The 27,152-nt window shown below is 49.8% G+C and overlaps 2 protein-coding genes and 1 long non-coding RNA gene across 5 annotated transcripts in view; 1 reads left to right on the top strand and 2 right to left on the bottom strand.

The window, feature by feature from the left end:
- Nucleotides 1-1,366: 1,366 nt before the first annotated feature.
- On the bottom strand, nt 1,367-3,033 carry LOC110150116 (uncharacterized). Its single transcript, XM_020912935.2, has 2 exons — nt 1,950-3,033; nt 1,367-1,871 (listed from the first exon to the last, which is right to left on the bottom strand). Exon 1 carries the CDS (start codon nt 2,937-2,939, stop codon nt 2,574-2,576), a length of 366 nt encoding a protein of 121 aa, XP_020768594.2. The 5' UTR covers nt 2,940-3,033; the 3' UTR covers nt 1,367-1,871; nt 1,950-2,573.
- Nucleotides 3,034-3,242: 209 nt separating this feature from the next.
- On the top strand, nt 3,243-11,483 carry LOC139039061 (uncharacterized). The gene is made up of 3 exons (XR_011492202.1): nt 3,243-7,981; nt 8,845-10,104; nt 10,453-11,483. It is a non-coding gene; the product is annotated as an uncharacterized lncRNA (long non-coding RNA).
- NLRP1 (NLR family pyrin domain containing 1) overlaps nt 8,882-27,152 on the bottom strand; it is a 31,161-nt gene continuing 12,890 nt past the window's right edge. The window contains exons 7-17 of one of the 3 annotated variants that reach the window (XM_070478928.1): nt 25,477-25,647; nt 24,743-24,913; nt 22,726-22,815; nt 20,213-20,301; nt 19,489-19,651; nt 18,283-18,506; nt 15,247-15,509; nt 14,360-14,485; nt 13,461-13,602; nt 10,515-10,559; nt 8,882-10,110 (exon numbers count right to left, since the gene is read on the bottom strand). In XM_070478928.1, the coding sequence (XP_070335029.1) occupies nt 9,794-10,110; nt 10,515-10,559; nt 13,461-13,602; nt 14,360-14,485; nt 15,247-15,509; nt 18,283-18,506; nt 19,489-19,651; nt 20,213-20,301; nt 22,726-22,815; nt 24,743-24,913; nt 25,477-25,647 (1,801 nt within the window). In that variant the 3' untranslated portion in view covers nt 8,882-9,793. Of the gene's footprint in view, nt 10,111-10,514; nt 10,560-13,460; nt 13,603-14,301; nt 14,486-15,246; nt 15,510-18,282; nt 18,507-19,488; nt 19,652-20,212; nt 20,302-22,725; nt 22,816-24,742; nt 24,914-25,476; nt 25,648-27,152 lie in introns of those variants that run through there. The other 2 variants (XM_070478929.1, XM_070478930.1) reach the window with 2 other exon arrangements.

Genomic DNA, 27,152 nt, shown 5'->3' with positions numbered 1-27,152 from the left:
CTAAGATCCCACATGCCCCAAGGTGTGGCCAAAAAAATAAGGGATGGGGTTGTGTGAATGGGAAACAATGGGATCACATGTTTGGAGAACACTAGGCCATGTATTGGAGAAAGCAATGGCACCCCACTCAAGTACTTTTTGTCTGGAAAATCCCATGGACAGAGGAGCCTGGTAGGCTGCAGTCCATGGGGTCTCGAAGAGTTGGACATGACTGAGCGACTTCACTTTCACTTTTCACTTCTATGCATTGGAGAAGGAAATGGCAACCCACTCCAGTGTTCTTGCCTGGAGAATCCCAGGGATGGGGTCGCACAGAGTCAGACACGACTGAAGTGACTTAGCAGTAGCAGCAGGCCATGTATTGGGATTCAGTACTTAGTCAATATCAAAGGACAGTAAAGATCCAGTATCCAAGATTGTAAACTGGAAAAAAAGAACGGTACATATCATACCTTGGAGACTTAATTTTGGAGAACAGTACCTTTTATTGGGGATAAATTATTGTAGTAAACTGGCTGCACAACTCAGGCTGATGTTGGGAGATGGTAGGTGTTACACTTTTGGTACTGAAATAAAGGGTCCAGATATCAAGGCAGGTAGTGATATGGGATTCTGGGAAAACAGAACTGGGAAATGACAAGATCTTGCTGTCAGCAAACACTGAACTTATAAAGGTACAAGCTGGTGAATTGGGGCAAATTCTAGAGCTCAGTGGGGGGACTGTTGGGGGGGGTGGAAGTGTCTTGATAAGAGGCAAATGGGGACTGGATACTGAGGGCAGTGAGTCACTAGGGGACAGAGGCCTGCTGTCAGACAGGAGAACTGGACTCTGGTATGCTGTCAGGACATGAGATGGAGAAGATACCAATTAGAGGTCTATATAGCTATTTGACTTATCTGCTTCCCTTGTGGCTCAGTTGGTGAAGAATCCTCTTGCAATGTGGCAGACCTGGGTTCAATTCCTGGGTTGGGAAGATCCCCTGGAGAAGGTATAGGCTACCCACTCCAGTCTTCTTGGGCTTCCCTTGTGGCTCAGCTGGTAAAGAATCCTGCAATGAGGGAAACCTGGGTTTGATCCCTGGGTTGGGAAGATCCCCTGAAGAAGGGAAAGGCTACCCACTCCATTATTCTGGCCTGGGGGATTCAGTGCATGGAGTTGCAAAGAGTTGGATAAGACTGAGCAACTTTCACTTTCTTTTTATAGCTATTTAGTGGAGAGAGATGCTGTATCTTGGAATGCTGGGTAATGGGATGAAATTGGTTTTGGAGGGACAGTAGGGACGTGAAGATTATGGGGTGAATTTTGAAGTGGAATAGGAAGTTTGGTGGGCTCACTGCATAGTTGGAAATGAATAAAGGACAGAAATAGAGGAGACCGAAAAGGAAGAATTTATTTCATCAGAGGCACCACAATTGCAGACATTTCCAAGTATACACTGTAGTAGAGAGCTATGTTTTGACATTAAACATTCATGAGAAAACAGAGATGGCATGTGGGTAAATAACCTGCCAAGGTGGGTTTTGGTATTGCGCCTTTTGGGTATGAGATGACAAACCCCTAGAGGTTGGGTGATTTCCTAGAGCGAATTCTCCTCAATCAGAAATCTCACTCCCTTTTGCGAGGCTCTGGAAGGGCTCAGGGCCAGGATAAGCAAACCCCACCCCCTCAATTCCTAAAGACGAAACCCTCTCTTGGGCCCCAAGCCTCATCCCGCGCAGCGCAGCGTGCAAGCTCTGAGCCGGCGTGTCCCTGGAGGTCTGCAGCCGCTGGTCCCAAGCGTCCAGGACACGATGAGAGGGTGACTTCCTGGCAGAACAGCTCCTTTGGCCTTGTTTCCGCTCGGTCCCGATAACGATAGCGTCATCAAAGCCTAAGGCAGGGAAAACGCAGTCCCGGTGAGCTCAAGTCTCTGGGGAGGTGGTGCGCTACCCCGACAGACGCCACTCACTGTGTGCTGCGCTCTTGTGACGTCCGCTGCGCGCTCAGGTCCGCCAACTCCCTCCCACGCGCCGGGCTCTGTCTGCGCCAGCTCGGGGTCGGGTGGGGGGCTCAGCTGGCTCCTGGGAGGGGGTGGTCGGGCGATGCAGCACCACAGGACTCCGGCCCCAGCCCAGCCCAGGCCAGGGCGCCGACCCTCCCCGCGGGGCCCTCTCTGGAAGTCCGCGGCCAGGGTCGGCTCATCCCTTAAAAAACAGAGGGTTGGATTCGCTGTACACGCCCCAGACACAAAACGACAGGCTCTCTCTGCGTGCCCCAACCTCACAAAGCGGTAGGGTCCAGAAACATCCTCATGATAAATGGGGATCCATCTCACCGCGAAGACTAAACGTTGGAGTCTGACTGTGTTCCCGTCCCCTCGTCCCCGGGTGCTTATTTCATTAGCGACAGCTGCTTTGGATGTTTATACTGATGGACAGTTAGACAAAGGTGGTGACAAGCAGAGAAGAAAAGACACAAGCGTCAAAAGCTAGACGAAGGGGGTGCGGCGCGTCTCCAGGCACAAAACGCTAAGCACTTCCTTTCCCTTCCCTCCCGCCTCAGCCCTGCGCGCATTCCGTCCCGCCCCCGCCAATCAGGCAAGCTGTAAATGGATATAGGTAAAGATGCAGGAGGTGATGGAGAAGGCGATGGCCGCGTAGATAAAGATGGAGAGGTGCGGAAAATGGTCGAGATAGCAGCCTTCGTCCAATGGAGGGGCCTCTTCCTGGGGCTGGGGGCGCATCGCGCCCTTAGGGGGCTGCCCGGGGCGGGCCCCTTGTGCCTTCCCGCCAGTGCGCCGACCCGCCTTCCTGCCCCCGGCCCACGCCGACTTGGGCCCACGGACAGCGGGGGGCTCTTCCGGAGGAGCCTTGTCAAACAGGCCTTCGGAGTCAGAGTCGGGGTCCTGGCGAAGCTGCTCGGGGTCCCAGGGTTTGCGCTGAAAGAATTGGTCAGCCATAGGCGAGGAATGCGGGGAGACGGGTATGTGGGTTCCAAGTGGTCCGGTCCTGGCAAGGTCTAGGCGCAGTGGGCGGCGACGGCGGGGCTGCGGCTGTTTTTCAACTACCGGGTGGGGGCGGAGCCGGGGGCCTCTGCAGGGTCTGCGCCACGTCTGTCTCAGTCGTGGAACCTCTTATTTCTGCCTTGCGCTTCAGCTCCCAGCCTGTTGCAGAGGTTGGCTGTCCGGGTTCAACCTCCAGGATGCTCCAGGGCTGGCGCCTCAGGAGTCTCTGTGTAACCTGGCTTGTTTCCATGGCAAACTGACCCGGGGGCTGGGGGGCGGGGGGTGATGCAGGAAGCCGGTGGGGGTGCGAGCTGCTAACTGGGACCCGGAAGGGCGAAAAGGGGACTTGGGGCCGAAGAGGCTGAAATGCAGACGGGCAGGATCCCAGTTCCACGCGGAGCTCCCTGGGGGTTTATTTCTCCTTTCAAAAGAAATATTATGTGATCTTTTTTAATTAAAAAATTTAATACATAAAGAAACTAATACATAATCTTTGTAGAAAACGCTAAACTTCGAAAACACTATTGCAAAAAGAGTAACAAAATAAAGTCTCCCACAGTCTCAAGCCCAGAGGTAGTACAGTCAGCCGTGGTGGTCCTTTTCTTCCTGCTCCTCACTCAGGAAGGCAGTATCCCAGCCTTTTGGGCGTATCACATATGATTAGAAGATTAGGAACAAATACTTTCAAAGATCGCCTGAATTGAGCAGCCCACTCCCCCACTGCCACCCCTACCGAGGTCCTCTTGGCAGCTGCAGGACTCTTCCATGGGTCCCACTGGTCTACCACAGATGGCTGGGTACCCTCTCCTGGCATGTCTGTCGCACCCACGTTTCCAAAGCTGGTTGGTGTTCCCTTGTGGAATTGGGGAAAGCAGCCACTAGGAGTTACTTGGGTCCCAGTGGTTGGGAGGAATACATGGCAGGCCCTGCCAGTTGCTGCAGACCCAACCCTGCCATTCAGGAACTCATTCCCTCTTGCAACTGAAAGGCCGGAGGGGGCCAGAACTAGCAAGCGGAAACAATGTCACCAGGCTGCCGTCTCTCTCCATCTCACAGAGCTGTCAGGGACTTGTGGGGCCAGAGTCTACCACATAGTGCCTAGTGGTAGGTATTCAGATAAAATTTGTTGAATGAATGAATCGAAGTGAATGAATGGTTGTTGGCAGCAGCAGGATCACAGTCTCACAGTTTAGCAAGTTTAGCTGAAAGAGCATTTAGTTTCCTAGAGGTGGAGTATATGGAGCCGTTGTTGGGAATGTAAAATGGTGCAGCAACTTTGGAAAACATTCTGGTAAACTGCATGAAAAGTCAAACCATTCACTTACCATACAACCCGGGAATTAGTTCCACCCCAAGGTTTCTATCCAACAGAAATGAAAACATATGTCTGTGTAGAGACTACACGGATGTCCATAGCAGTGTTATTGGTAATAGCCCCAAACTGGGAACAATCCAAATGTCAATCAAATGGTGAATAGATAGGCAAAATGTTGACTACCTATGTAATTGGGTAATATTCAGCAATAAAAAGGAGTGAACTACTGAAACATGCTACAATGTGGATGAACCTCAAAAGCATTATAATAAGTGAAAAAAAACCAGATGAACATGGACACAGATTGTATGATACATTTAAATGAAATGTCCAGAAAACAGAAATGAGATATCACCTTACACCTGTCAGAATGGCTATCATCAAAATCCCCACACATAACAAATGTTGGCCAGGATATAGAAAAAAGGGAACTCTAGTAGCAGTTTAGTAAGACAGAAAGTCATGAGGATATTCATGTACTTTGATACAGTCATTTCACCCCTTAATATTGTTTTCAAGTCAACAGTCTAAAGAGTAAAGAAAAGCTTTCGGCAGAAAGATTCATACTGTTTATCATGGCAAAGAAACTGGAGCAAACTCAATGTTGGAACAAGAGAATACTTAATTAAGTGATGGTGTGTATACTGCAGTCATAAAATTAAAAGACACTTGCTCCTTGGAAGAAAAGCTATGACATACCTAGACAGTGTATTAAAAAGCAGAGACATCATTTTGCTGACAAAGGTCTGTATAGTCAAAGCTATGGTTTTTCTAGTAGCCATGTATGGATGTGAGAGTTGGACCATAAAGAAGGCTGATCGTGGAAAAATTGATGCTTTTGAATTGTGATGCTGGAGAAGACTCTTGAGAGTCCCTTGGACAGCAAGGAGATCAAACCAGTCAATCCTAAAGGAAATCAGCCCTGAATATTCATTGACAGGACTGTGGATAAAGCCCCGTTACTTTGGCCACCTGATGTGAAGATTCTACTCATTAGAAAAGACCCTGATGCTGGGAAAGATTGAGGGCAGCAAGAGAAAGAGACGATAGAGGATGAGATGGTTGGATGGTACCATCAACACAATGGACATGAGTTTGAGCAAACTCTGGGAGACAGTGAAGGACAGGGAAGCCTGGCATTCTGCAATCCATTGGGTTGCAAAGAGTTGGACACGAATTAATAACTGAACAACAGTCCACTGCATGGTATCACACAGAGGCATCAGAGAGATTATTCTCAAAACTCTCAAATAGCTTGAGGGGTGCTTGTCATACTGTAAAAAGTCAGAAAAGCAAGATTTAAAACCACATGTGCTAGGATGACAAGATGAAAATGTATGCCTGCAGAGAAAGGTTAGAACAGGAAGAGTAAAGATGGTTATTTTTGAATTGTTTGAATGGTGAGATCATGGGGCAATTTCTGATTTTTCAGAAAAATCAGACTTTGTTTACCATTGTTATACTATTTTTTTGTGCAGCAAAAGCAATTAATAGATGAGAAAATCTAAAAATGGGCCCAATGGCCACTTGTCAGATTAACAATATCCTGCAATGTTCTGACTGGTGCCCACGCAGACTAAGGACAGTACCCAAGTGTCTGGATGGCCCCACATTGCCTAGCAACCCACCATGCTCAACAGTGGTTGCTAGGAAACCAGGGACAGAGACAGGACTCATGACTAATACCCAGTGCCCATCGCGCTGCAAGCCTCTTCCCCTTGTTACTGAAAGCTTGGCCTCTCTGTACACCAGTGCCAAATCAAATCTCAGAGACTGAATTTTGGGTGATGTAGAAAAGGATAGCTTTATTGCTTTGCCAGGCAAATGAGGACATATCAGGCTTCTGTCTCGAAATACTCTGTGTCCCTACCTGGGAGGATTTGACGAGGGGTTTCATAAGACAGTCACAAACCCTGTGTGTGTGTGTGTGTGTGTGTGTGTGTGTGTGTGAGTGTGCATGCGTTCTTAAAGAAAAAGATTATTCATGACAGTTGTTCAAATAGTAAGCAGAATTTATTGAGAACTACTGTGATAGATGGACTTCCCAGGTGGCTCAGTGGTAAAGAATCTGCCTGCCAAGCAGGAGATGCGGGTTTGATCCCTGGCTCAGGGAGATCCCCTGGAGAAGGAAATGGCAATCCACTCCAATATTCTTGCCTGGAAAATCCCATGGACAGAGGAGCCTGGCTGGCTACAGTCCATGAGGTTGCAATAGTGTTGAACTTGACTTAGTGACTAAACAATAACAACATTGTGATAGGTATCGGAACTTCTGTGATAGCATTTGGCAGCAGAGGGGAGAGATTGGGCTCAACTCTGAATACAAGGGAAAGCTGGGGGTTTAGAGCCAAGGGCAGAGTGGGCTGGCTGGGAGATGCGGCAGTGCTAGTGGTGCTGGCGGTGTGTTTGTCAGTGGAAAGCTACTGGGAGAGTTGGGTAATTCTTTGCTAACAGGATTGTTGCTGAAAGCAGGCCAGAGTGATCAGGTATCATGTGGAGGATGAGGAAGTTAATCAGGTATCAAGGGTGGGTGATTCTGGATAAACTAAATTAGTAGAGTTCTAACTAAAACCAAAAAATGCAAAAAACCACACGGAAGTCCAAGAGTCAAGGCCCAGTTGGGAAGAGGATTCAGAAGAGCCTAAGTAAAGTTTGGTCCAGGAGAGATTTTGTCAGTGGGTACACAAACATATATATGATTACTGAGATAGGGCTTCCCAGGCGGCTCAGTGGTAAAGAATCCGCTTGCCAATGCAGGAGACGCAGGATGTGTGGGTTCATTCTCTGGGTCGGGAAGATCCCCTGGAGTAGGAAATGACAACCCACTCCAGTATTCTTGCCTGGGAAATCCCGTGGACAGAGGAGCTGGGTGGGCTACAGTCCATGGGGTCGCAAAAGGGTTGGACAACTCTGCGACTAAACGACAAACAGCAGAGATAGAAAAAAGGTGTGAAAGGAGATACGGAAGACTGTTATCAGAATTTCTGCATTTCTAGGGCACAAAGCAGTAGCAGTACTACCAACAGCAAGGATGTCTGTGGGCAAAGGTCTGACTCAGATGTCACCTCCTCAGGAAAGTCCTTCATGAATGTCACTTCCTCAGAAAAGTCCTTTCTCCCTGAGCATTCTAAAGTTGTATGCTGTTCCCTCACCCCCAGCTATCACCCTCTCCAATTTTTGTTTTCTTAAAAGTACCTCACAGTATGTGAAAGTATCTTCTAAATGAATTTATTTATCTCATTTTTGGCTGTGCTGGGTCTTCCTTGCTCTTCTCAGGCTTTCTCTAGTTATAGCAAGCCCAGGCTACTCTTTAGCTGCAGTGCACTGGCTTTTCACTGAGGTGGTTTCTCTTGTTGTGGAGCACAGGTTCTAGGCATAGGGGCTTCAGGAGCTGGGGCCTGCAGGCTTAGTTGCTCTGAGGCATGTGGAATCTTCCACAAACAATGACTGAACCCGGATCCCCTGTATTAGCAGGCGGACTCTTATCCACTCTACCACCAGGGAAGTCCAAAATGGATTTATGATTTCTATTAATATTTCCTTACCACTGGAATAGAAACTGCTCACCTAGAATGTCCTCAAGCACAATGAAGGTGAGGTTTGTTGACTGACAGTTGTTCACTGAATCAGTAGCTGTGGACTCACCTTACACATCAGTCCATGCCATCTTCAACCATTTCAGGCAAGTATCATTGTCCCCCTTTAACAGACCCCACAACTGAAGTTCACAGTGGTTTAGACTTTTCCAGGACCACATCTAGTGGGTGAAGCCAGGATTTGGTTCCCAGCTCACTGCCTTTCCCTCAGTATCCCAACTGTTGGCGATTAGGATTCGGATCCAAAGTAGTCAAGCATCTTTTCCCCTAGTTCCCGACCTGCCTTTGTTTCTGGCCATTCTCCTCCCCCGAGAGCCACCCCACTTTTCAGTTGGCTGCCATGAAGATGGCTCCCGATTTGGGAATAGATTACTGGGCCTCCGGAAACAAGAGACTGCAGTGGATTGGAAGGGAGGGAAGTGAGTAGGGGAACCCCGCGGGAGAGGGCAGTGCAGGCAGACCCTTCCTTGCGCACCTTCACCCCTGACCTCCACCTCCTCTCTCTGCGGTCCCGGGTCTTGGCCTGGAGTGCACCTGGGCTTTTCCCACACTTAGTCTGCAGAGGTCTCGGGGTCGCCACCCTCCTAGCTAGGGAGAAAACTCAGCTGGATGCACCCTAGGAGGCCTCTCGCCAGAGGCCTGAGCTTCTCCCAGAGCTTGTGGGAAGACCGGGCAGCCTGGGCACCTTTGGGTATCCTAGGGCCACCCTATCCCCAGCTGTGGTCTCTTGCTTCCTCTCGATCATTCTGGAACTCATGCACACTTCAGCTTTCCGAGGCATTGGGGCCAGTTGGGAGACGAAAGAAAGGGCGGATGGGTGTGAGTGAAAATAGAGGGTTTGTGTTTTGGGGTGTTTGATACTCTGTCATCTCGTGGTTTGGGGGAATGGTGTGTGTAGATATGTGTATGTGCCCGCCTGTCTGACCTTTGTTATCTGTTCTCCCTGTAGAAAGAAACAATCCATGACTGCTGACATCAACCAGAAATTTTGGTTTGCACCGCGACATTTCCCCGACTTTATTTGGGAGTTGTTACCAAGTCACTTTCTGCGCTCAAATATTTTGTGATTTGGGGAACATCTCTGCATTATCCCATGAGTTTGCTCATCTGTGTGGAACAGGATGTCCCGGGAGTGGGACCGCAGCCCTCCAGCCGCTGTCTTTGAGGAGGGGTTGCCTTGGAACCCTGGGGGTAAACCTCCCTCTTCATGGCCCCTCTGATGGTTGGGCCTGGGGTTGTGGGTTTGGGGGAACCTGGAAAGTAGAGACACCCTTGGTCGCGCCTTCTGCATGTAGGAGCCTCTGCATCCCTTTTTGTTCTTGGCCGTCTACAGGTTGGTGAGTGGGCTCGAGTTCCCCTGGGAATGAACCCAAGGAGGGCCCTGAGGGGAACGTGGGTGCCCCAGCCCTGGCTGGACAAGTGAAAAACCAATCTGTTTTTGTTCCTGTTCACAAGGCATTCAAAACCCCCAAGGTGTCCATTTCCATTGTCTATCTCCAGCCAGAGCCCCGAGCCCCACGTTCTCTCTGCTCCTCTTTGCGTCTGGATAGCACAGGGAGGACTCTGGGTTTGGCTGCTGTGGCCAGCGGACCACAGCCTCTTGGGCGAGGCTGCTACAAGGTCTGCAGAACTCCTGCCAGCTCCAGGTGGACATTCTCTGAGATGCTGTCATTTCATCTGGACAGCTGGCCCGTGAAAGCCAAGGGAGGCCGTCTGGGTTCCTGTGTGGCTTTCCTGGGCAGGGCAAGGCAATGCCCAGCAAAGGCGTCATCATCAAAGTTTTCTTTAGGCCTAGAAGACAACTCGGATGGTAACTTGTATCCCGAAGAACAACAGGCCCAGGTGCTCTCAGGCAGAGCCGGGACTCACAGCAGGTGTTCAGACAGCGGCCCAGCTTGTCAGGAGCCTGGCCTGGTCTCTTCACTGCCCCACTTCTCCCAGAGTTCCATGATTAGGTGAGGATGGGTCTCCTTCAGGGCTTGGTAAAGACGATCTTTGCAGGCCCAGTCCCAGGATCGGCTGAACCCAAACAGCTTCCGCATCTGGCCTGGTGCGGTGGCCTCTGCCCGCACCCCCTCATACTGTTCTTCGCTCAGCACCTGTCCATGCAGCTTGTCCAGGACAGGGTCCACGGATGTCACTCGAGCCACCAGCTGCTCCCGATATCGGTCCACAAAGTGCCTCAATCTCAGGGCAGCTGGGGAGCCAGGTGAGGCTGGAAACAAACAAAGAAGGGCTCGTACCACCGTCCCTTCCTCTGACCCTCCATCTCTACTTCTCTTCGCTCAGCTTTTCTGCATCCCTGGCTTCCTTCTGCCCTGTAAAGGCATTTGACCACCAGAAAGCCACGTTTGCCCTCCCTCACGTCAACACCTGCCCATTCTGCTTGAGCTTGGAGTGGGGTTCTTGGTGGAGGCATCTGAGGTGGTTTGGTGGGAGGTGCCAGGGCTCCCATGGGCAGGAGGAAGGGGCATGGGGTGCACAGCACTCTCCAGGGCCTGACTGCTTGTGAGATTTGTAATGAGAGTCTTTCCTTCCCCTCTTCCCAACTCTCCAGGACTTGAAAGTACACCCCAGAATTGTCACTGGCTCATGCGGTCTCTAACACCTGTTACTGACCTCTGAGGCCTGGAGGGGCCAGAGTAACTGCCCGTCTGAGATCTCCTGGAGGGAAACAGAGATGAAGAAGCATTGTAACAGTGCTGGTTATTTACACACGCGATACTTCTCTAAACTCCTACCTACTTCTGAGATTCTCTCATTCTGAGAACAAGCTATGGATAAATTCTGATAGAATCTGGAGTAAGGGCTGGAAGGGCCTTTAGAGATTATCCAGGTGAATCCCTTCCTTATGCATATGGGGAAACTGAGGCCCAGAAGCCATGATTAGACAGAGGGTGGGAGAGAGATAAGAGGCATCCAAGTGAACAATAGCAGTTTTTCTCAGCATCCCAGACATGGTTTATCCAGTGTTGTCCTGAAGGGAACCCTGGTAGAGAACTAACCAGGGTTTAGATAGCTTAAACTATCTAAGATGTCCTTAAATAGTTTAAGGATGTCTTAAACTTCTGAGCAGACATCTATCTCCTTGCCCATGTTTGGCCTTCTAGATTCATACAGATCAAATCTGTTCTGAATTTTGATGTCAGAAGATCAAGGGATTTCCCTGGTGGTCCAGTGGCTAGGACTGTGTGCTCCCAATACAGAGGGCCTGGGTTCAATCCCTGGTTGGGGAACTAGATCCCACCTGCTGCAACTAAGAGTTCACATGCCACAACTAAAAATTTGCAATGCTGCAACTAAAACTGGTCCAGCCAAATAAATAACTTTTTTTTTTTTTAAAAGGAATCAAGAAAACCTTAGCACTTGGGAGTAATGTGATAATTTCAATAGCAAAACAACAGAAGTAACTCAAGGGGCTTAGCAAGTTACTTGCATAAGGCGAGAAAGGGGCTGTTTACAACAGCTCATGTGGACAAGTCCTGAGAGTCTGAGCAGACTCAGGTTCACTGTGACCTGATGGTGTGTGGAGGTGGGCACAGGATAGGGGAGCTCCAGCTGTGGCTTCGGGAGCATTGGGTTCATTTGGAGGGTGGAGGAGGGGATTCCACACCCCCACCCCCCCCCCCCTGCCCTGAAGACTGGACACTCAGGGAGTCCATCCCGGCTCATCTGTAAATGGTAACATCTACCAGGAAGGTGTCTGAATGGCAAATAATTTAAAAACCAAAATACAAGAGGAATGATGGAAGTAGAGATATTTAACTTGCATAAGAGAAGACTTAGGGGAGGCCTTGATCCCAGTCTTCAAGTATCTCTTCTTGAAGAGATACTCTTCTTGATACTTTCTCCTGGGCTCTCCCAGGAGAAACAGATTATAAATAGAAATAGATCTGTCAGCTCCAAGGGACAGAATCAAGATAGGCAAGGAAGTTGGCTTAGTACAAGGAAGAAGAATAATATTGCTACTATTTACTAGGGACCACTGGGCTTTACTATTTCCAGCTCAGATGGTAAAGAATCCACCTGCAAATGCAGGAGACCCAGGTTCTACCCCAGGGTTGGGAAGATCCCCTGGAGAAGGGAATGGATACCCACTCCAGTATTCTTGCCTGGAGAATTCCATGAACAGAGGAGTCTGGCGGGCTACAGTCCATGGAGTCGCAAAGAGTTGGACACGACTGACTGACCAACACTTTCACTTTTTACTAGGAACCACAGCATGAGACATGAACATATCTCATTTTATTTAATCTTTCCAACAATTCCACAGGTTTGGCATTGTGATCCTTACTTTACAGATGAGGAACCCAAGTTCAAATGAATTAGGTAATGTTCTTAAGATGACCCAGAAAGTAAGGGCCCTAGCTGGGGCTGGTGAGTTCTCCACCTGTGTCTGCACCCAAGCTGGGACCAAGTAAAGTCCATTCTCTTTCTCCCACACTGTGATGCCTGTGCAGCTAAGGATGGAATGTGACCAACCAACCGACAAAGGCTGGTTGTCCTAGGAAGGACTGTCCAGGAGATTTTGTTTCTTGGGGATGCTGGTGTTGGATTAAGAGATTGTAAAATTTCTTTCATTCCTGAGAGTTCAATATTTGGATTTCCTTTTGCCTGCCTTGACAATAACTGAATGATCCTGGTTAGAGTATCTGATGTTGCCAGAACTGGCCTAATCCACACAACCATACAACCATCTAGCATCTAGTTCTTACTCTTTTTTTTTTTTTTTTGACCGCATGGCATGTGGGATCTTAGTTCCCAAACCAGGGATCAAACTTGTGCCCCCTGCAGTAGATGTTTGGAGTCTTAACCACTGGACCACTAGGGAGTCCCTTAGTTCTCCCTCTTTCATCTACCTTCCAAGCTTTCGTGAGAAACTGCCAAAAACCTTGTGGGTATCAGAGTCTATTCAAGGGCAGAGTGGACACACATGGTGCAAGAGAAAGTGAGCACAGGGCTTACAGTCAGGTTAACCTGAGTTCTGAAGAATTGATGCTTTTGGACTGGAGTGTTGGAGAAGACTCTTGAGAGTCCCTTGGACTGCAAGATCTAACAGTCAATCCTAAAAGAAATCGGTCCTGAATATTCATTGGAAGGACTGATGCTGAAGCAGAAGTTCCAATACTTTGGCCACCTGATGTAAAGTACTGACTCATTGGAAAAGACCCTGACGCTGGGAAAGATTGAAGGCAGGAGGAGGGGACAACAGAGGATGAGATGGTTGGATGGCATCACCGACTCAATGGACATGAGTATGAGCAAGCTCTGGGAGTTGGTGATGGACAGGGAAGCCTGGCATGCTGCAGTCCATGGGATCGCAAAGAGTTGGCACGACTGAGCGACTGGACTGAACTGAACTGGACTGAACCTGAGTTCCAGTTCTCCTCTTATCAGTTGTTGTCACTAGGAAAAGGCGCAGAACTCCCCTGGATTATTTCTTTTCATCAGCAAGTTGTGATAATACAAACTCTCTTTCACACACACACACACACACACACACACACACACACATTCTTTAACTTTCTCTCGTTCCACCTCTGTGCTCCCTGGACTTGACTTTACCTGGCTTCACCAAGGCTTCCCACACCACAGTCTCATCTTTCTTGCTTCTTATTTGCAACCTGATCCCTGACCTCAAATGGCGAACGTAGAACTCAGAGAACAGCTGAGATTCTTGAGGGCTCCGATAGCAGAGCTCCAATTCCTGTAAAGAGAGAGAATCACTGCGTGAGAAGCCACCTTGAAGCCTGCCAGTAAGGTCTTTCCCCACCTGACACCTCACTTGGCCCAACTCTGACCATCTCCTGGACTGAAGTCAATCTTTAGGTACTGCTTTTTCCTTTCTTTTTTACATCTTTATTTATTTTTGGCTGCACTGGGTCTTTGTTGTTGCCCAAAGGCTTTCTCTAGTTGTGGAGAGTGGGGGCTAGTTCCCTGACTAGGGATTGAACCTGGGCCCCCAGCACTGGGAGTGTGGAGTCTTTTTTTGGTGGGGGGGAGTAGGGGGAGTATGGAGTCTTAACCACTAGACTGCCAGGGAAGTCCTTGGTGGCTTTAATTGGAGGTCATTGTCACTCTATAGCCCAACTCTTCCCAGTGTTGTCCCCATTCTGAATGTGACCCTCCCCAGCTTCCTGTCTCCTACCCTTTGAAGCATTCCTGCTCACCCTAAATCTCACTTGTTTTCTGTGCTGTGCTGAGCCACTCAGTGGTGTCCAACTCTGTGACCCCATGAACTGTAGCACACAAGTTCCTCTGTCCATGGGGATTCTCCAGGAATCAAACTGGGGTCTCCTGCATGGCAGGCAAATTCTCTACCAGCTGAGCTACCAGGGAAGCCCCACTTGCTGTTTGCCCAACCCCAGTTCACCCAGTCCCTGGGAAAGCTCTGAGACCCACTCACAGGTATTTCCAAGCAAGACCTCTGAGCCCAGCGATGGCTGACCGCCTGGGCTGCTCACCTCCGGCAGTATTTCCAGCTTCTCTGAACCAGACACAGTGTAGCGGGAGCCCATGTAGAGCGGGGTCAGCGGGGGTGGTTTGTGAATTCGCACAAACTGGAACTTCTTTTCTTCATCGTCTATGGCCTGGGGAGTACAGAACAAGGATCAAAGCAGCAGATGTGTCTGGCCCCTGACTCAGATTCTGCCTACAGAACCCGGTCTGAACAAAGTGAGATGATGTTTCTGTGTGTGCGGGGGGTGATGGGGGCTGTACCCCCGCTGCTGGCTTCCCACCCCCCACCCATGCTTGGCGTCTGCTGTGCTCAGGCTGGGAATTGGCGATGTTGGAGAAGACATGGTAACAGGGGAAAAGAGACAGTTCTAAGCTCCAATACTTTGGCTACCTGATGCGAAGAGCCAACTTACTGGAAAAGACCCTGATGCTGGGAAAGATTAAGGACAGGAGGAGAAGAGGATGACAGAGGATGAGATGGTTGGATGCCATCATCAATGCAGTGGACATGAGTTTGAGCAAACTCTGGGAGGTGGTGAGGACAGGAAAGCCTGCAGTCCATGCTGTAGTCCAGGGCATCACAAAGACTTGGACATGACTTAGTGACCAAACAACAACAACAATAAGCATGGAAACCACCCATTCTTTTGACTCCTAGGAAGAGGCTTGTCCTGAGATGAGTGATGGTGTGGCAGAGTCAGCCAGAGGAGACCTTGGGGAGCCAGACTAGTCCATGGCTGGGCAGGAGCAGGACTATTTACCCACTTCAAGGTTCCTGCTTATAAGTGGCCCATCCCAATTCCCAGTTGACCCATCTAGGGGACTCTTTGGATGTGCTTCCTATTTGTTGTCAAGCCCACCCTGGCCCAACCTTTCTGGCTCTTATTGCCACCTTCTGAACGGAGCAATCGCTGGGGATCAGGTAGAGGTGGAAGGTAACTTCTTCAGGCTGGGGGTAATGGTACAGCAGCACAGTGGAGGTGATGGGAATGAAGCGCAGGGCAGTGTGGACCATCCTCAGTAGAACTCCCATGGGCGAGAAGCTGGGGTTTTCCAGGGCGGCATAACATGGCGTCACCCTGGCTGGCTTCTCCAGGAGCATCCCCTCCTCTTTGAAGTGGGCCACTTGAAACCGGGAGATGTCCACATCGTTCCCTGTCAAGGGACGGATATGAGAGGCAAGGACTTAGTACCTCCCTAAATCAGACTTGGCTGGGGGAGTGACGTCCTTGACTGTAGGCTCGGTGGTCTTCCTAGGGAAGCCATCGTGCATAGGCCTGCCACCTTTGGGGGCTTCAGGCAATACTGTCTCTAGGGTGGGAGCACCACGGAAACTCCCTTTAGCCAAACCCATACAGAGGACCAGCCCCTGACCCAGGAGTTGTTAAAAAGCTATGGACCCTGTGGTTACTGGCTGGTGTGGAGTCTCTAACCATGAGGGCCACTGAGCGATGTGGGCGGATTTGACTCCAGGCAGAGGGAGGACGAGGAGGAGGAAGGGACAGTGAGGAAATGGAGCAGCCAAGGGTAGTATACACTTGTCCAGTGTTTGGCCACCCACCATTCATACTCCTCTTTTAGAGAAGAACCCCTTCCCCACCAGTGTGGGGGGTCTCAGCAGGAGACAAGCTGGGCCTCCTACCCTGGAAGCTGCTATTCCCTGGTGGCTATGATGCAGGCATGTGACCAAAACTTGAGTAAGTGAATGCTCCTTACCAGGACCTGGATCTTGAGAGAATGAAGAGAGATGCTTCTGGCAGTAGCAGTGGGTCGAGTCCAGCAGCCACCATGGCAGGAGGGTCCTGCAATGGCTATGCCTGCAGCACAGGTCTCTTCCTACTTTTGTTGGTTCTCAGCATCCTTGCACACTGCCTTTTTTTTTTTTTTTTAAATGTTGCCTAATCTGTTAAGTCTACAAGTTACTCAGGAATCTTTTTATATATTCCTTTCCTGCCTAAATCAGTCAGAGTTAGTTTGCAGTCAAGAAATCTGGCAAGGTATGGACACTGATGAGTTTGAGATGAAGAGGCAGCTTGAGAGATGAAGGCTGGTAGTGGGAGAGGCACAGGCTTGGAAATCAGGGGTCCTGGTTCCATCTCTGTGTTGTTTGGCAACTGCAGCAATGCAGTGGTTTCCGGGTAGCAGAGGGACATCCAGCAAGCCAGACAAGGCCCTTAGGCTGATGGGCACCAGTCAGAACATTGCTGACTGATTTTAATCCCAGAAAAGGCCCCCAGAGAGCACATTCATTGGTTTTTTGGGTGTGAAAATAATGTCACCATGGTATACACCATCTGACAAAATGCTGAAGAATTCACTAAATACAACTATAATTACCATCTTTCTCTTTTCCACTAGTCTTTCTTTGAAGCAACACCTTTTCATGTTTCTGTCATAGCCCATGGATTTTTTTCAATTTTTCATCATTGTGTGTCTTCCTCTTAGTATCATGGTGAGTATCCCCACCTGTCATGTGGGAGACTGGGGTTCAATTCCCCAATGGGGAGACTAGAGTACTACCTTTTGGGCCTGTTTGGTGGCTCAGATGATAAAGAATCCACCCGCAACGTGGGAGACCTGGGTTGGGAAGATCCCCTGAAGGAGGGCATGGCAACCCACTCCAGTATTCTTGCCTGGAGAATCCCCATGGACAGAAAAGGCTGGTAGGCTACAGTCCACGGGGTGGCAAAGAGTCAGACACGACTGAGCGACTAAGTACAACACAGCACAGAAAAGTCACATCTTTCAGTAATCATAGAAATTTCCTGGCAATTCTCTCTTTGAGTATTTCATCTTCTCCATTCTCTCTGCCATATCTGCTGGAATTCTGATTAGGTGTATTCTAGGCCTTCTCATAGTATCCTATCCTCCATGTCACTTAATTTTTTAAAAAATGTTTTCCTATTTTCTTTAATTAGCTTGTTATCAAATTTGATTTATTATTTTTAATGATTTATTGCTTTTTGCTTATTTTTTCCCAGGGTGATTTCTGTAAGTATATGGTGATTTAGTCGCTAAGTTGTGTCGAATTCTTGGGACCCCATGGACTGTAACCCAACCAGAATACTGGAGTGGGTTGTCATTTCCTTCTCCAGGGGATCTTTCCAACCCAGGAATCGAATCTGGGACTTCTGCATTGCAGGCAGATTCTTTATCGACTGAGCTATGAGGGAAGCCCCATAAGTATATGAACACATTTCTTTTGTGTTTTGTTTCTGATTACACAAAATGTGTGGAGTCTTTATGGGGTTGATTCTTATTATTTTCTTATTTTTAAGTTATTTTAATTAATTAATGTATTCATTTAATGGGACCAGTTCTGGTACCTGTGTTTCTTCTGGTTCTCATTTGTGATGCCTTGTTTACCATTTGTAATTTTTGACTGTGAGATTTTTTTAATAATTTTTTTCAGAATAATTGATATCCCCTCCTTATTGCATTTATTTATGACCTTCCCTGGGTCTTCATCACTGCACATAGGCTAGTTCCAGCAAGTGGGGACCTCTCTGCTTGCAGAGCATGGACTCTAGAGCACAGGCGCAATAGTTGTGGCTCACGGGCTTAGTTGCTCCGCGGAAAGTGGGATCTTCCTGGGCCAGGGATTGAACCCATGTCTCCTATATTGTCAGGTGAATTCTAACCCACTGTACCACCAGGGAAGCTCAATGTTAGCTTGTATTGTACTTTCTATTTAGGGAAGCTTTTAAGTAATTCAGGCAAAAATAATTATGAGTCTGGGGACAAAAGTGCTTCAAAAAAGATACGCCCAGAGCACCATGGAATGAGAGAAAAGCTGTCTCCATTTCTGTTAATCCTTTCTCAGTCTCTCTAAGCAGCCATGAGTCCCCCTCAGGACATCTCCTCTAAAGCCCTTTTCAGGCTCATTCTTACCACCGTCACCTTGCTTCCGTCTCTCCCTCCTGCTTACCTTGGAAGGCCACAAAGTGAGGGAGGAACACCACCGCCACAGCACCTGGTTCAGCCTTGATGTCAAACAGAGGTCCTGCAATCAGCCAGCTGTGCTGTGGGAAATTCTTGTTCAGGAACTGGTCCCAGGCACAGAATTCAATTTCAATGGTTGCTGGCCCTCTCACCTCAAAGCGGAGACCAGTGTTGGGCCAGTGGTAGAAGCCAGCCACGGGCAAGTGAACTCTGCAAAATATGGGGAGAAGTGGACACTGGATTACTGTACGCAGACTCACTGAGCACCTACTGGGTGCCAGGCCCTGTGCTGGGCACTATGGATCCTATAGAGTGGCTATAAGCCCAGACATTGACGTCAGATGGATTTGAATTTGAATCCTGGCTCCCCTGGGCTTCCTGGGTGGTGCTAGTGGTAAGGAACCTGCCTGCCAATGCAGGAGGTGCAGGATGTGAGATTAAAGCAGCATAAAAAGTCAGATACAACAAGTGGTCTGTCTTTGGATCATGATTAGAACAAATCATCTGCAAAGACACACTTTATACAATTGAACATATTTTAATAAGGATTGGGTACTGGACGATATGAAAGGCTTAATTGTAAACTTCTTGACATGTGAAAAATGACATTGTGGTTATGGAAGAAAAGGTCTTTGTTTGAAAGGTATCACAAAATATTTAAGGCTAAAAACACCCATTTCTTTGGACTTAAAAATACTGCAAAAAAAAGGGGCAGAAAGTGGATAGTTGAAACAAAGTTGGTAAAATGAAGGTTGAAGCTGAATAATGGGTACGTGGAAGTTCCCTGGACTCTACTTGTGTGTCTATTTAAAATTTTTCATAACAAAATCTCTTTTTCCAGGGACTTCCCTGGTAATCCATTGGCTAGGACCCTGAGCTCCCAATGCAGGGGGCCTGGGTTCAATCCCTGGTCAGGGAACTAGATCCCACATGCTGCAACTAAGACCTGGCACAGCCAAAAATAAATAAATACAAATAAATATTAAAAAAAATCCCAACCAACTTTCTTCCTCCCCCATCCAAACCCCTTCTTATTTCATAATAAAACACCAACCAACATCTCAGTCCTGTCTTTCTTTGCACAGTGGCGTGGTGAAGGGGGATACAATGGACCATGATTGGGGTGCAGACTGTCTGTGGGGACCCAGCATGGGGATGGAGGGGCTGGGACAGGCCAGGCCCCCTCACTTACCGGTACAGGCTCCTTTCTTTGTCAACCGCCTCAGTAGCCACAGGCCCTGTGGGGCCCCAGAGGTCATCCTCGGTCCCCAGAGACTCCATGTGCCCGTCCCCCGGAGGGGCAGGAGAAGACAGACAGAAGGGTCTCACCTGTGCTGCTTGAGGAGAGCTGCCTTCTAGAACAGACAGGGCAGTGGCCAGCTTTAGGTTCTCCTGCCTGGCTGCCCCTGGCCCGCTAGGCTAGACCACAGAGGGACCCTTCCCAAGGCCAGTCTGCCTGCTATCCAAGGGGGCTCAACCTTGCTTCCTCCACTTGCCCAAACCCCCCTCCCTCCCCTTTCTCACTTCCCAGAATTACTGCTCTTCGCAGCACTTCCTGGGTGGTCAGCTTTTGAGGGGAACATGGCTCCAAAGACGGACAGGCAGAGATGGAGAGGGGATTCCAGGCCTTAGAATCCCAGAGTGGGCCTTAAGAGACTGGGCTCTGGTTCAGAGTATGAGTCATGCTGTAGATATTTAGGAGAGGAACAGTCCAGCCCCCTGAGGCTGGAAGAGAGGGAAGCAGAAATCCTGCAAGGTTTGGGGAGTGGAAGATCTCTCATGGAGTCTCCCCTAGGTGTCTCTGTCCCACTCCAAAGGCAGGAGGATGGAGGGAATGACCTTTCACAGCTGCCATAACCCCTTCCACCTCCGCAAGCCCACATCATGATGCTCCCAGCCTGGCCCCTTCAAACTACCTGATGCTTGTCTCTGTCGCTTGAGTGAGGACATATCGCTCATCTCTGCTCCACGTGGGACCTCGTGAAGGATCCTCAGACTTGGCTTCCTGGATAGAATTCATTCTCCCGAAGATCGTGGAGGATTCTGGGGGCCATCTCCACGACATCCCCACTTGAGTTCAACTCATCGGAATTTGAACTCCTGATCCTCATGGTGCTTCTCTTGTAGTCCCTGCTTCCATGAATGGCCCCCATCCACCCAGCTGTTTATACCGGAACTGAGGCATCATCCTGACTTCTCCCTTGGCTAATCTAAGAGCTGATTGATCACCTTGACAAGCCTCCAAAACAGCTCTTTTCTCTCCATCTTTATGGCCTCCACCCTGGTCCCAGGCCCTGACATCTGTGGCTAGAACCACTGCCTCATCTTAAAGGGTTCCCTGTTTTTGCTGTTGATCCTCTGGTCCACTGTCCACTCAGCAGCTGATCTGAAAATGGGAACCTGGCACAGAACTTCGATGCTAAAGCCCTGAAATGTCTATTGATTTGGGGAGTAAGATCGAAATTCTTAACGTGGCCCAAAAGATGTTAGGTACTGCCTCCCACCCCCAGCCCCACCTGTGCCAGTCTCCCTGCTCCCGTGGCTCTAGATCAGTGTTAAAAATCACCTGAAGCCCTGGGTTAGAACATGGATTCCTGGGCCCACCCCAAGGTTCTGACTCAGCAGGTCTGGAGTGGGGCCTTTCTGCCGAGCTCCTTACTGTTGTTTAGTCGCTAAGTCATGTCTGACTCTTTCACGACACTATGGACTTTAGCCCGCCAGTCCCCTCTGTCCATGGGACTTTCCAGGCAAGAATATGTGGGTGGGTTGTCATTTCCTTCTCCAAGGTATCTTCCTGACCGAACCAGAGTCTTCTGTATCGGTAGGTGGGTTATTTACTATTGAACGGCCTGGGAAGCCCTCTGAGCCCCCAGGGAATGTTGATTCTGCTGCTGATTCTGAGGACCACACTTTGAGTAGCTCTGCTCCAGGTCCCTGACCTCCTATTCCTCAAAGAAGCTAAGTTCAGCACCTCTACTGAAATGGCAAGTAAAACATGGACCAGCTTAAACTGGTTTTGCCGCCTTTAAATAAGTTAACTGATTAATGCAGCCTTGAGTTATTTAGATAGCACCCCCACGTGCAAGACAGAACCTGTGTCTCCAGTATTCAGAACCCAGAATCTTCAGTCTACAGAACTCAAAGGATAGAAATGTTGCCCCAGAAGCCCTTTTTGGGACTAGAAGTCCTTCAAAAAAGGAAGATCTGGCTTCCAGCAGTGCAAGTAGCTTGTTTGGCTTATTTGAAACTAGCCAATCAGCTTCCAAGATTGACATTTCTCTAGACCCCTTAAATGTTGCCCTGAACCCTGGATTGATTTGAGAGCCTTACCTCCTGTGCCCTTGCTAGCGGACCTTGCAATAAAGCTCTTTCTTTTCTCAAAAGCCAGTGCCCTAGTCTTGGCTTTATGCACTTCAGGCATCTGGCTCTTGTTTGGCAAGCTACACCACCTCTGCCTGGAATCAACCCCTTCCGGGCCCAGCACACCCCTCCCATTCTTCAGAGCTCAGCTCAGCTGCTCTGCATAGAATCTAGTGGGCCCATCAGTGTCCTTAAGAAACCCAGATGTAGTTCTGTGGGTGGAGGTGGGTGGCTGGGGTGGGAGTGGGGAGGGAATAATTTGCAACTGCTGGGCTGAGCTCCTGAAATTTGGGCCCTTGTTCACTGCTGTGTGCCTCACACATTGTGTGAGGGATACAGGGCATGTTCTGTGACAAGTGGGTCCTTCTAAAGCTGGGAGCCTTTTCCTTTCCTTTTAAGGTGAGGCACAGCTACTGAGAATCAGTGAACAATTGCCCTTTGGGGTCACAGGCTGAAGTGCACCAAACTGGGAGAACATGGGCGCTGCAGCAGATTCCCTGGGGAAGAAGAAGGACTCTCCCATCTCTGGGGCTCACCCCTCCAGCCTCTTCGGCTGCGTGTATACTATATTGGCGGGTGAGGGTCGGGGTGTAGGTGTCTGGCACTTCCAAGGCTCTCTCTGTCTTTGTCTCCCCCTAGTGGTCATTGCTTTCCAAGTTCCAAATCTCATCCACGCACCCATTCACCTTTTTTTTTTTTTTTAATTTTCTTATTGGAGAAGGCAAAGGCAACCCACTCCAGTTTTCTTTCCTGGGAAATCCCATGGACACAGGAGCCTGGCAGGCTACAGTCCATAGGGTCACACAGTGTCGGACACAACTGAAACGACTTGGCACGCACACATTCATCTAATGGAAAGGTTTAAGCAGAGGAGTGGCATAATTCTGTTCGCACTAAACAAATCAACGCCCAAACCTCTCTCTGGCTGCCGTGCTTTCTTGGTTTCTTCCCTGCTCTGCTGTGTCTGCCTCCACTCCATGTCTTTCCCCATCTCTTGGTTCTGGACCTGCCCCAAGGACTCAGCCAATCCTGGAACAGCAGGAGGGGGTTCTGAGTCTCCCCACCTTACCATATCCCGGAGACTAGCAGCTGAGGCTTCTCCTTCTCCAGGGCCCTCAGCATCTCGGTCACCTCCTCACTCAGCTGAGTCTGGTCCAGCCTGTAAGCACAAAGGTAGCCTGGTTCTCCCAGGACCCCTGCGTGATCCCGAGGTCCTTGGGGGCTCAGGATGGTGGAATCTGCCACCTCCCAGAGGAAACTGTCGCAGGTTGGGTTTGCTGGGAATTGGGCTCTGAGATGGAAAGTGGAGTGAGGTTTATTAGGGGGTGTTCTTGGATCAACACAAGGGTGGCGGGGAGAGGGAAACAGGTCTGGGCAGAGAGGAAGAAGTTGGGCTGTGATGCCGTCTCAATGGAGACCTCAGCCAAGGCTACTGGAGGCTCTGAAGTTGGGATGATCCCTCAGAGCTGCCCCAAATTGGGAGGAGGCGCTGGGTCTTTATACCCTGACATTGGTCAGGCCTTAGATGCAGGTCACTCCAGGAACGGGATGAGATCTTGGGAGAGGGTGCCCTTATAGGCAAACATCATCCCAGTAGCTGGCTGTCAGTAGCATTCCCAGTGGCTTAGGATTACATCCTCATTCCTGGAGAGCATCTGGGCAGTGGCTCACAGCGTCCACCACAGAACAGCCATTCCCCACAGCCTGAAGATGACCACCCAGGGGTAGGTCCTGGGATTTCCTGCTCAGAGGCTAGATGGTTTGCTGGAAAGGCGAGTGCCCTGTTTCCGTTCTCCTGGCCTTGTGTTCTGGGCTGCTTCAGATTTCAGATAGCTGTTGCTCTTTCTGGGCCCCCGTGCCCTCCTCTCTAACACAGATGGACAGGCTCCACCAGTCGTGAGCCCCGGACGGGACACACTGTAGAGGGCAGTGCATGCCGCACTCATTGCTGTGATCAGAGCTAGTGTGCCCTAGGGAGAAGATGGAGCCCCCCACGTAGACGGTTGTCCCTCCCAGTCCGGTCCCGGGACTCTGGGAGGAAGGAAGCAGAAACCTTCACAGGACCACAAGGCACAGGCTGCTCTGAGGCAACCCAGGTCTGACCAGTAACCAGTGAGCTGGCCACAAATTCAGATTTCCCGGCTGAGGCCAAGCTCTGGAGAGGCCTTGCACTATGTAGCAGAAATGCTTGGTGGGGAGGGAGCTGGAGTTCCCCTGGTTGTAAATGGTCAGGGTTAGCCTTGGGGGAACCCACTTGCAGAGTGTTTATCTCATTATCTTGCCCCGACTTCGCCTTTAGGCCTGAGAGTCTAAAGGAGGGATTCCTGGCTGAAGGTGGCCAGGGCCCAGACTTTGCAGACCCCTCAAAGACCTGGGTTTGATCCCTGGGTCGGGAAGATCCCCTGAGAAGGGAATGGAAACCCACTCCAGTATTTGTGCCTGGAAAATCCCATGGACAGAGGAGCCCAATGGGCTACGATCCTTGGGGTCGCGAAGTCAGACACGACAGAGCCACTAATATTGTGATTCCCACTATGTTTCTAAGGGCTGCTGGAGCTCAACAGAGGACCTGAGCGGGTGGGGGATGGAGGGTCTGGAGCCCTCAGCTCTCTGAGTGTGTGACAGGGCCCCAGCCAGGAGCAATAAGCAAGGGCTCAGCCAGAAACAGCCAGTGGACTTGTTCTCAGGAAGTGGAGGAAAGAGGAAGTGGCTGAGAGTCACGGTAGGGGCTGCTGCTCAGAGAACATCGCCCTCAGGGCCTGCAGGGCAGCAAGGAGGGCTGGGGGCTCACTGCTTGTCGGCTGCACAGGACTCCAGTGCTCCAAGCCCATTTCTGTCTGAACTCTGTCCTAGTGTTCACAAGCATTTTATTGATATGATGGCCCCATTAGACAGATAAAGAAACCAAGTCTCAGGTGAAGAGCTGCCTGAGTCACACGGCCTAAGTAAGTGGCATCACTGGTGAGGAAGCCTGGCTGACCGTGCATTTGTCTGTCCCTTTTCTTTCCTCTGTCCAGTTCTGTGGCACTTGCATCCCCTCCCTCCATTCTCTGCCCTCTGCCCAGAAGGGGCCCGCAGAGCCTCACCATAGGAATATGAGCCGGCAGGAAGGGTGCCTGAGTCCTTCACAGAGCCTCCTCACGCCGAGGTTGTCCAGGTCATTCTGCAGCAGGTTTAGCTCCATCAGGCTGGGACTGACCCTGAGCACGGAGGCCAGGTTCTGGCAGCAGCCAGACGTGAGGCCGCAGCCTTCCAGCCTGCAGGGAAGACACGGGCCCCCAGTCAATGTCCTAACTGGCATCTGGTTTTCCTTTCTAGTACCTATGGCCCTTTGAGGGTTCTAGGGTGACATTAAAGGAAGATAAAGACCTGCCTTGCTTGCAGGAACCTGGGAGATTTAAATATTCCTCTTGCAGCCAAGGAGCCACTCAGGATAGAGACCACATCCCCTTTTCACTTCCGTGTGATTCCCATGAATCCTGCTCACTCACTGTATCGATGTTCTATGATTAATTTACACCGATGTTCCACTGGGATGCCTGGATCTCATTGTTAACTACCTTGGCCCTCCCAAATGCCCAGAGTTACCTGACATAGGTTTCAGCATTTTGTGGGTTTCAACATTAAGGGTGTCTACAATACAGGATGAGAAAAGAGTGAGCTTCTAATATAAGAACAAAAGGAGGAATATGAGGGCTTCAGTGGGAATCTTTCATGGCCTCCATGAGCCCTTGCTTTCTCTCTGCCCCGTGGTGCTAGGGCAGCTCCTTCTGCCTCCCCGTGCCCACCCCACAAAGTAGTGCCAACGAGGAGCAATTACAACAGCCGCTGCAGCTTGCAGGTTGGCTGTCTCAGGCCCTGGCACAGGTGCTCAGCTCCTGCGTCCAGGAGTGTGTTGAAGCTCAATTCCAGTTGCATCAGGGTTTGGCTGGCGCTCAGCCCAGAGGTAATGTCCTTGCAGCTCTCAGCTGTGAGGCCGCAGCTGGCCAACCTGTGGGAGACATGTGACGATGGCCTTGCCTTTACTTATCTGTTGATTCCACAATCACCCATGAACAGCCTGTTGAGCATCTACACCTGTGGGCCAGGTGGAGGTCAGTAAGCCCCCAGGCCCCCCCAGAAATGCACAGGCAGTGGGGGATAGACATAGAAACAAATAACAGTAAGTCAGGTTTTCGATCTCTTTGGATTAAAATCCTCCCACGTTTTCCCAGGTCGTCAGAGAGAAATTCATTGTCCTTGACCTTGTCTGTGAGACACTGGCGGTCTGACTCCTTGTCCTCTCTGTCCTCATCTCATATTCCTTTTAGCTGCTTCTCCACTGGCCTCCACACTGCTCCTTAAACTCTCCAGGCATGGTCCCACCTCAGGTTCTCTGCACTGGCTGTTTCTTTTGCCTGGAACAAGCTATCTTACCTGATAACTCATGGCTTATTCCCTCACCTGCTCCCAGGTCTCTGCTCAAAAGTCCCCTTGCAGGAACCTTGCCTCACCACCCTCCCTATTTAAAATGGCACACCCAGCCCCAACTCTCTACTCCTTTTTGCTTTACCTTTCTCTCTAGTCCTTACCACACGCAATATACTTTACTTGTTCTTTTGACTTTTTGTTCCCACCGCCTCTGGAATGTAGGCTCCATGAAGGAGTTTTGCCCATTTTCATTACGAGCTGTACCCAAGTGCCCACAGTAGTGTCTGGCACATAGTAGGCACTTAAAAAGTAGATGGTGCCCCAAGGGACAAGTCAAGTGTGCCTGAAGGCAGAAGAAATGATTAATTTTGACAAGGGAAGGAGGTGGAAATGTACGAGGAATGCCTTGAATGATGAGTAGTTCATCAAGATGCCCAACCCAAGTAAAATCTTCTTCACATAATACCCAGAAGTGGAATAGCTGGCTCACATGATAGTGCTGTTCTTCTTCTTTTTGTTTTTTTTTGAGAAATATCTATACCATTTTCCGTGGTGGCTGCATCCATTTCCATTCTCACCAACAGTGTATGAGAAAGTACACATTTTCTCCACATCCTCTCCAATACTTGTGATTTCTACCTTTTTGATAATAGCCGTGTTATCAGGCATAAAGTGATATCTTTTTTTGGCAGTGCCGTGAGGCTTACAGGACCTTAGTTCCCCAGTGAAAGATCAAGCTCAAACCCACAGCAGTGGAAGCACTGAGTCCTAAGCACTGGACCACGAGGAGAGTCCCCAAGTGTCCCTTCCTTAAGGACGTTTTCTCTGGAGACCCTCATCTGGCCCTGCAGTTACACCTTTATTGGCATGGTTCCTTGACTAATGTCGGTCTTTTGCAAGCCCTCTGAGAATAGACACCCGCCTGTGTTTGTTAACCATGGTGACCCTGGCACCTGGCACAGTGGTGGGCCAGAGAGGGGCTCAATGAGTATTTGCTGAATGCAAGGACAATTCCCCCTCCCAGAGTCAGCGCCCGTCTTAGATCTCCTGTCCCTCCCCGTTCGGAGCAGAGCCCAGGCCAGACTC

The sequence above is a fragment of the Odocoileus virginianus genome, chromosome 17 (assembly GCF_023699985.2).
Source record: "Odocoileus virginianus isolate 20LAN1187 ecotype Illinois chromosome 17, Ovbor_1.2, whole genome shotgun sequence".
Classification (NCBI taxonomy): domain Eukaryota; kingdom Metazoa; phylum Chordata; class Mammalia; order Artiodactyla; family Cervidae; genus Odocoileus; species Odocoileus virginianus.
Note: the sequence above shows the minus strand (reverse complement) of the source record. Positions and strands in the feature narration are given on the sequence as shown.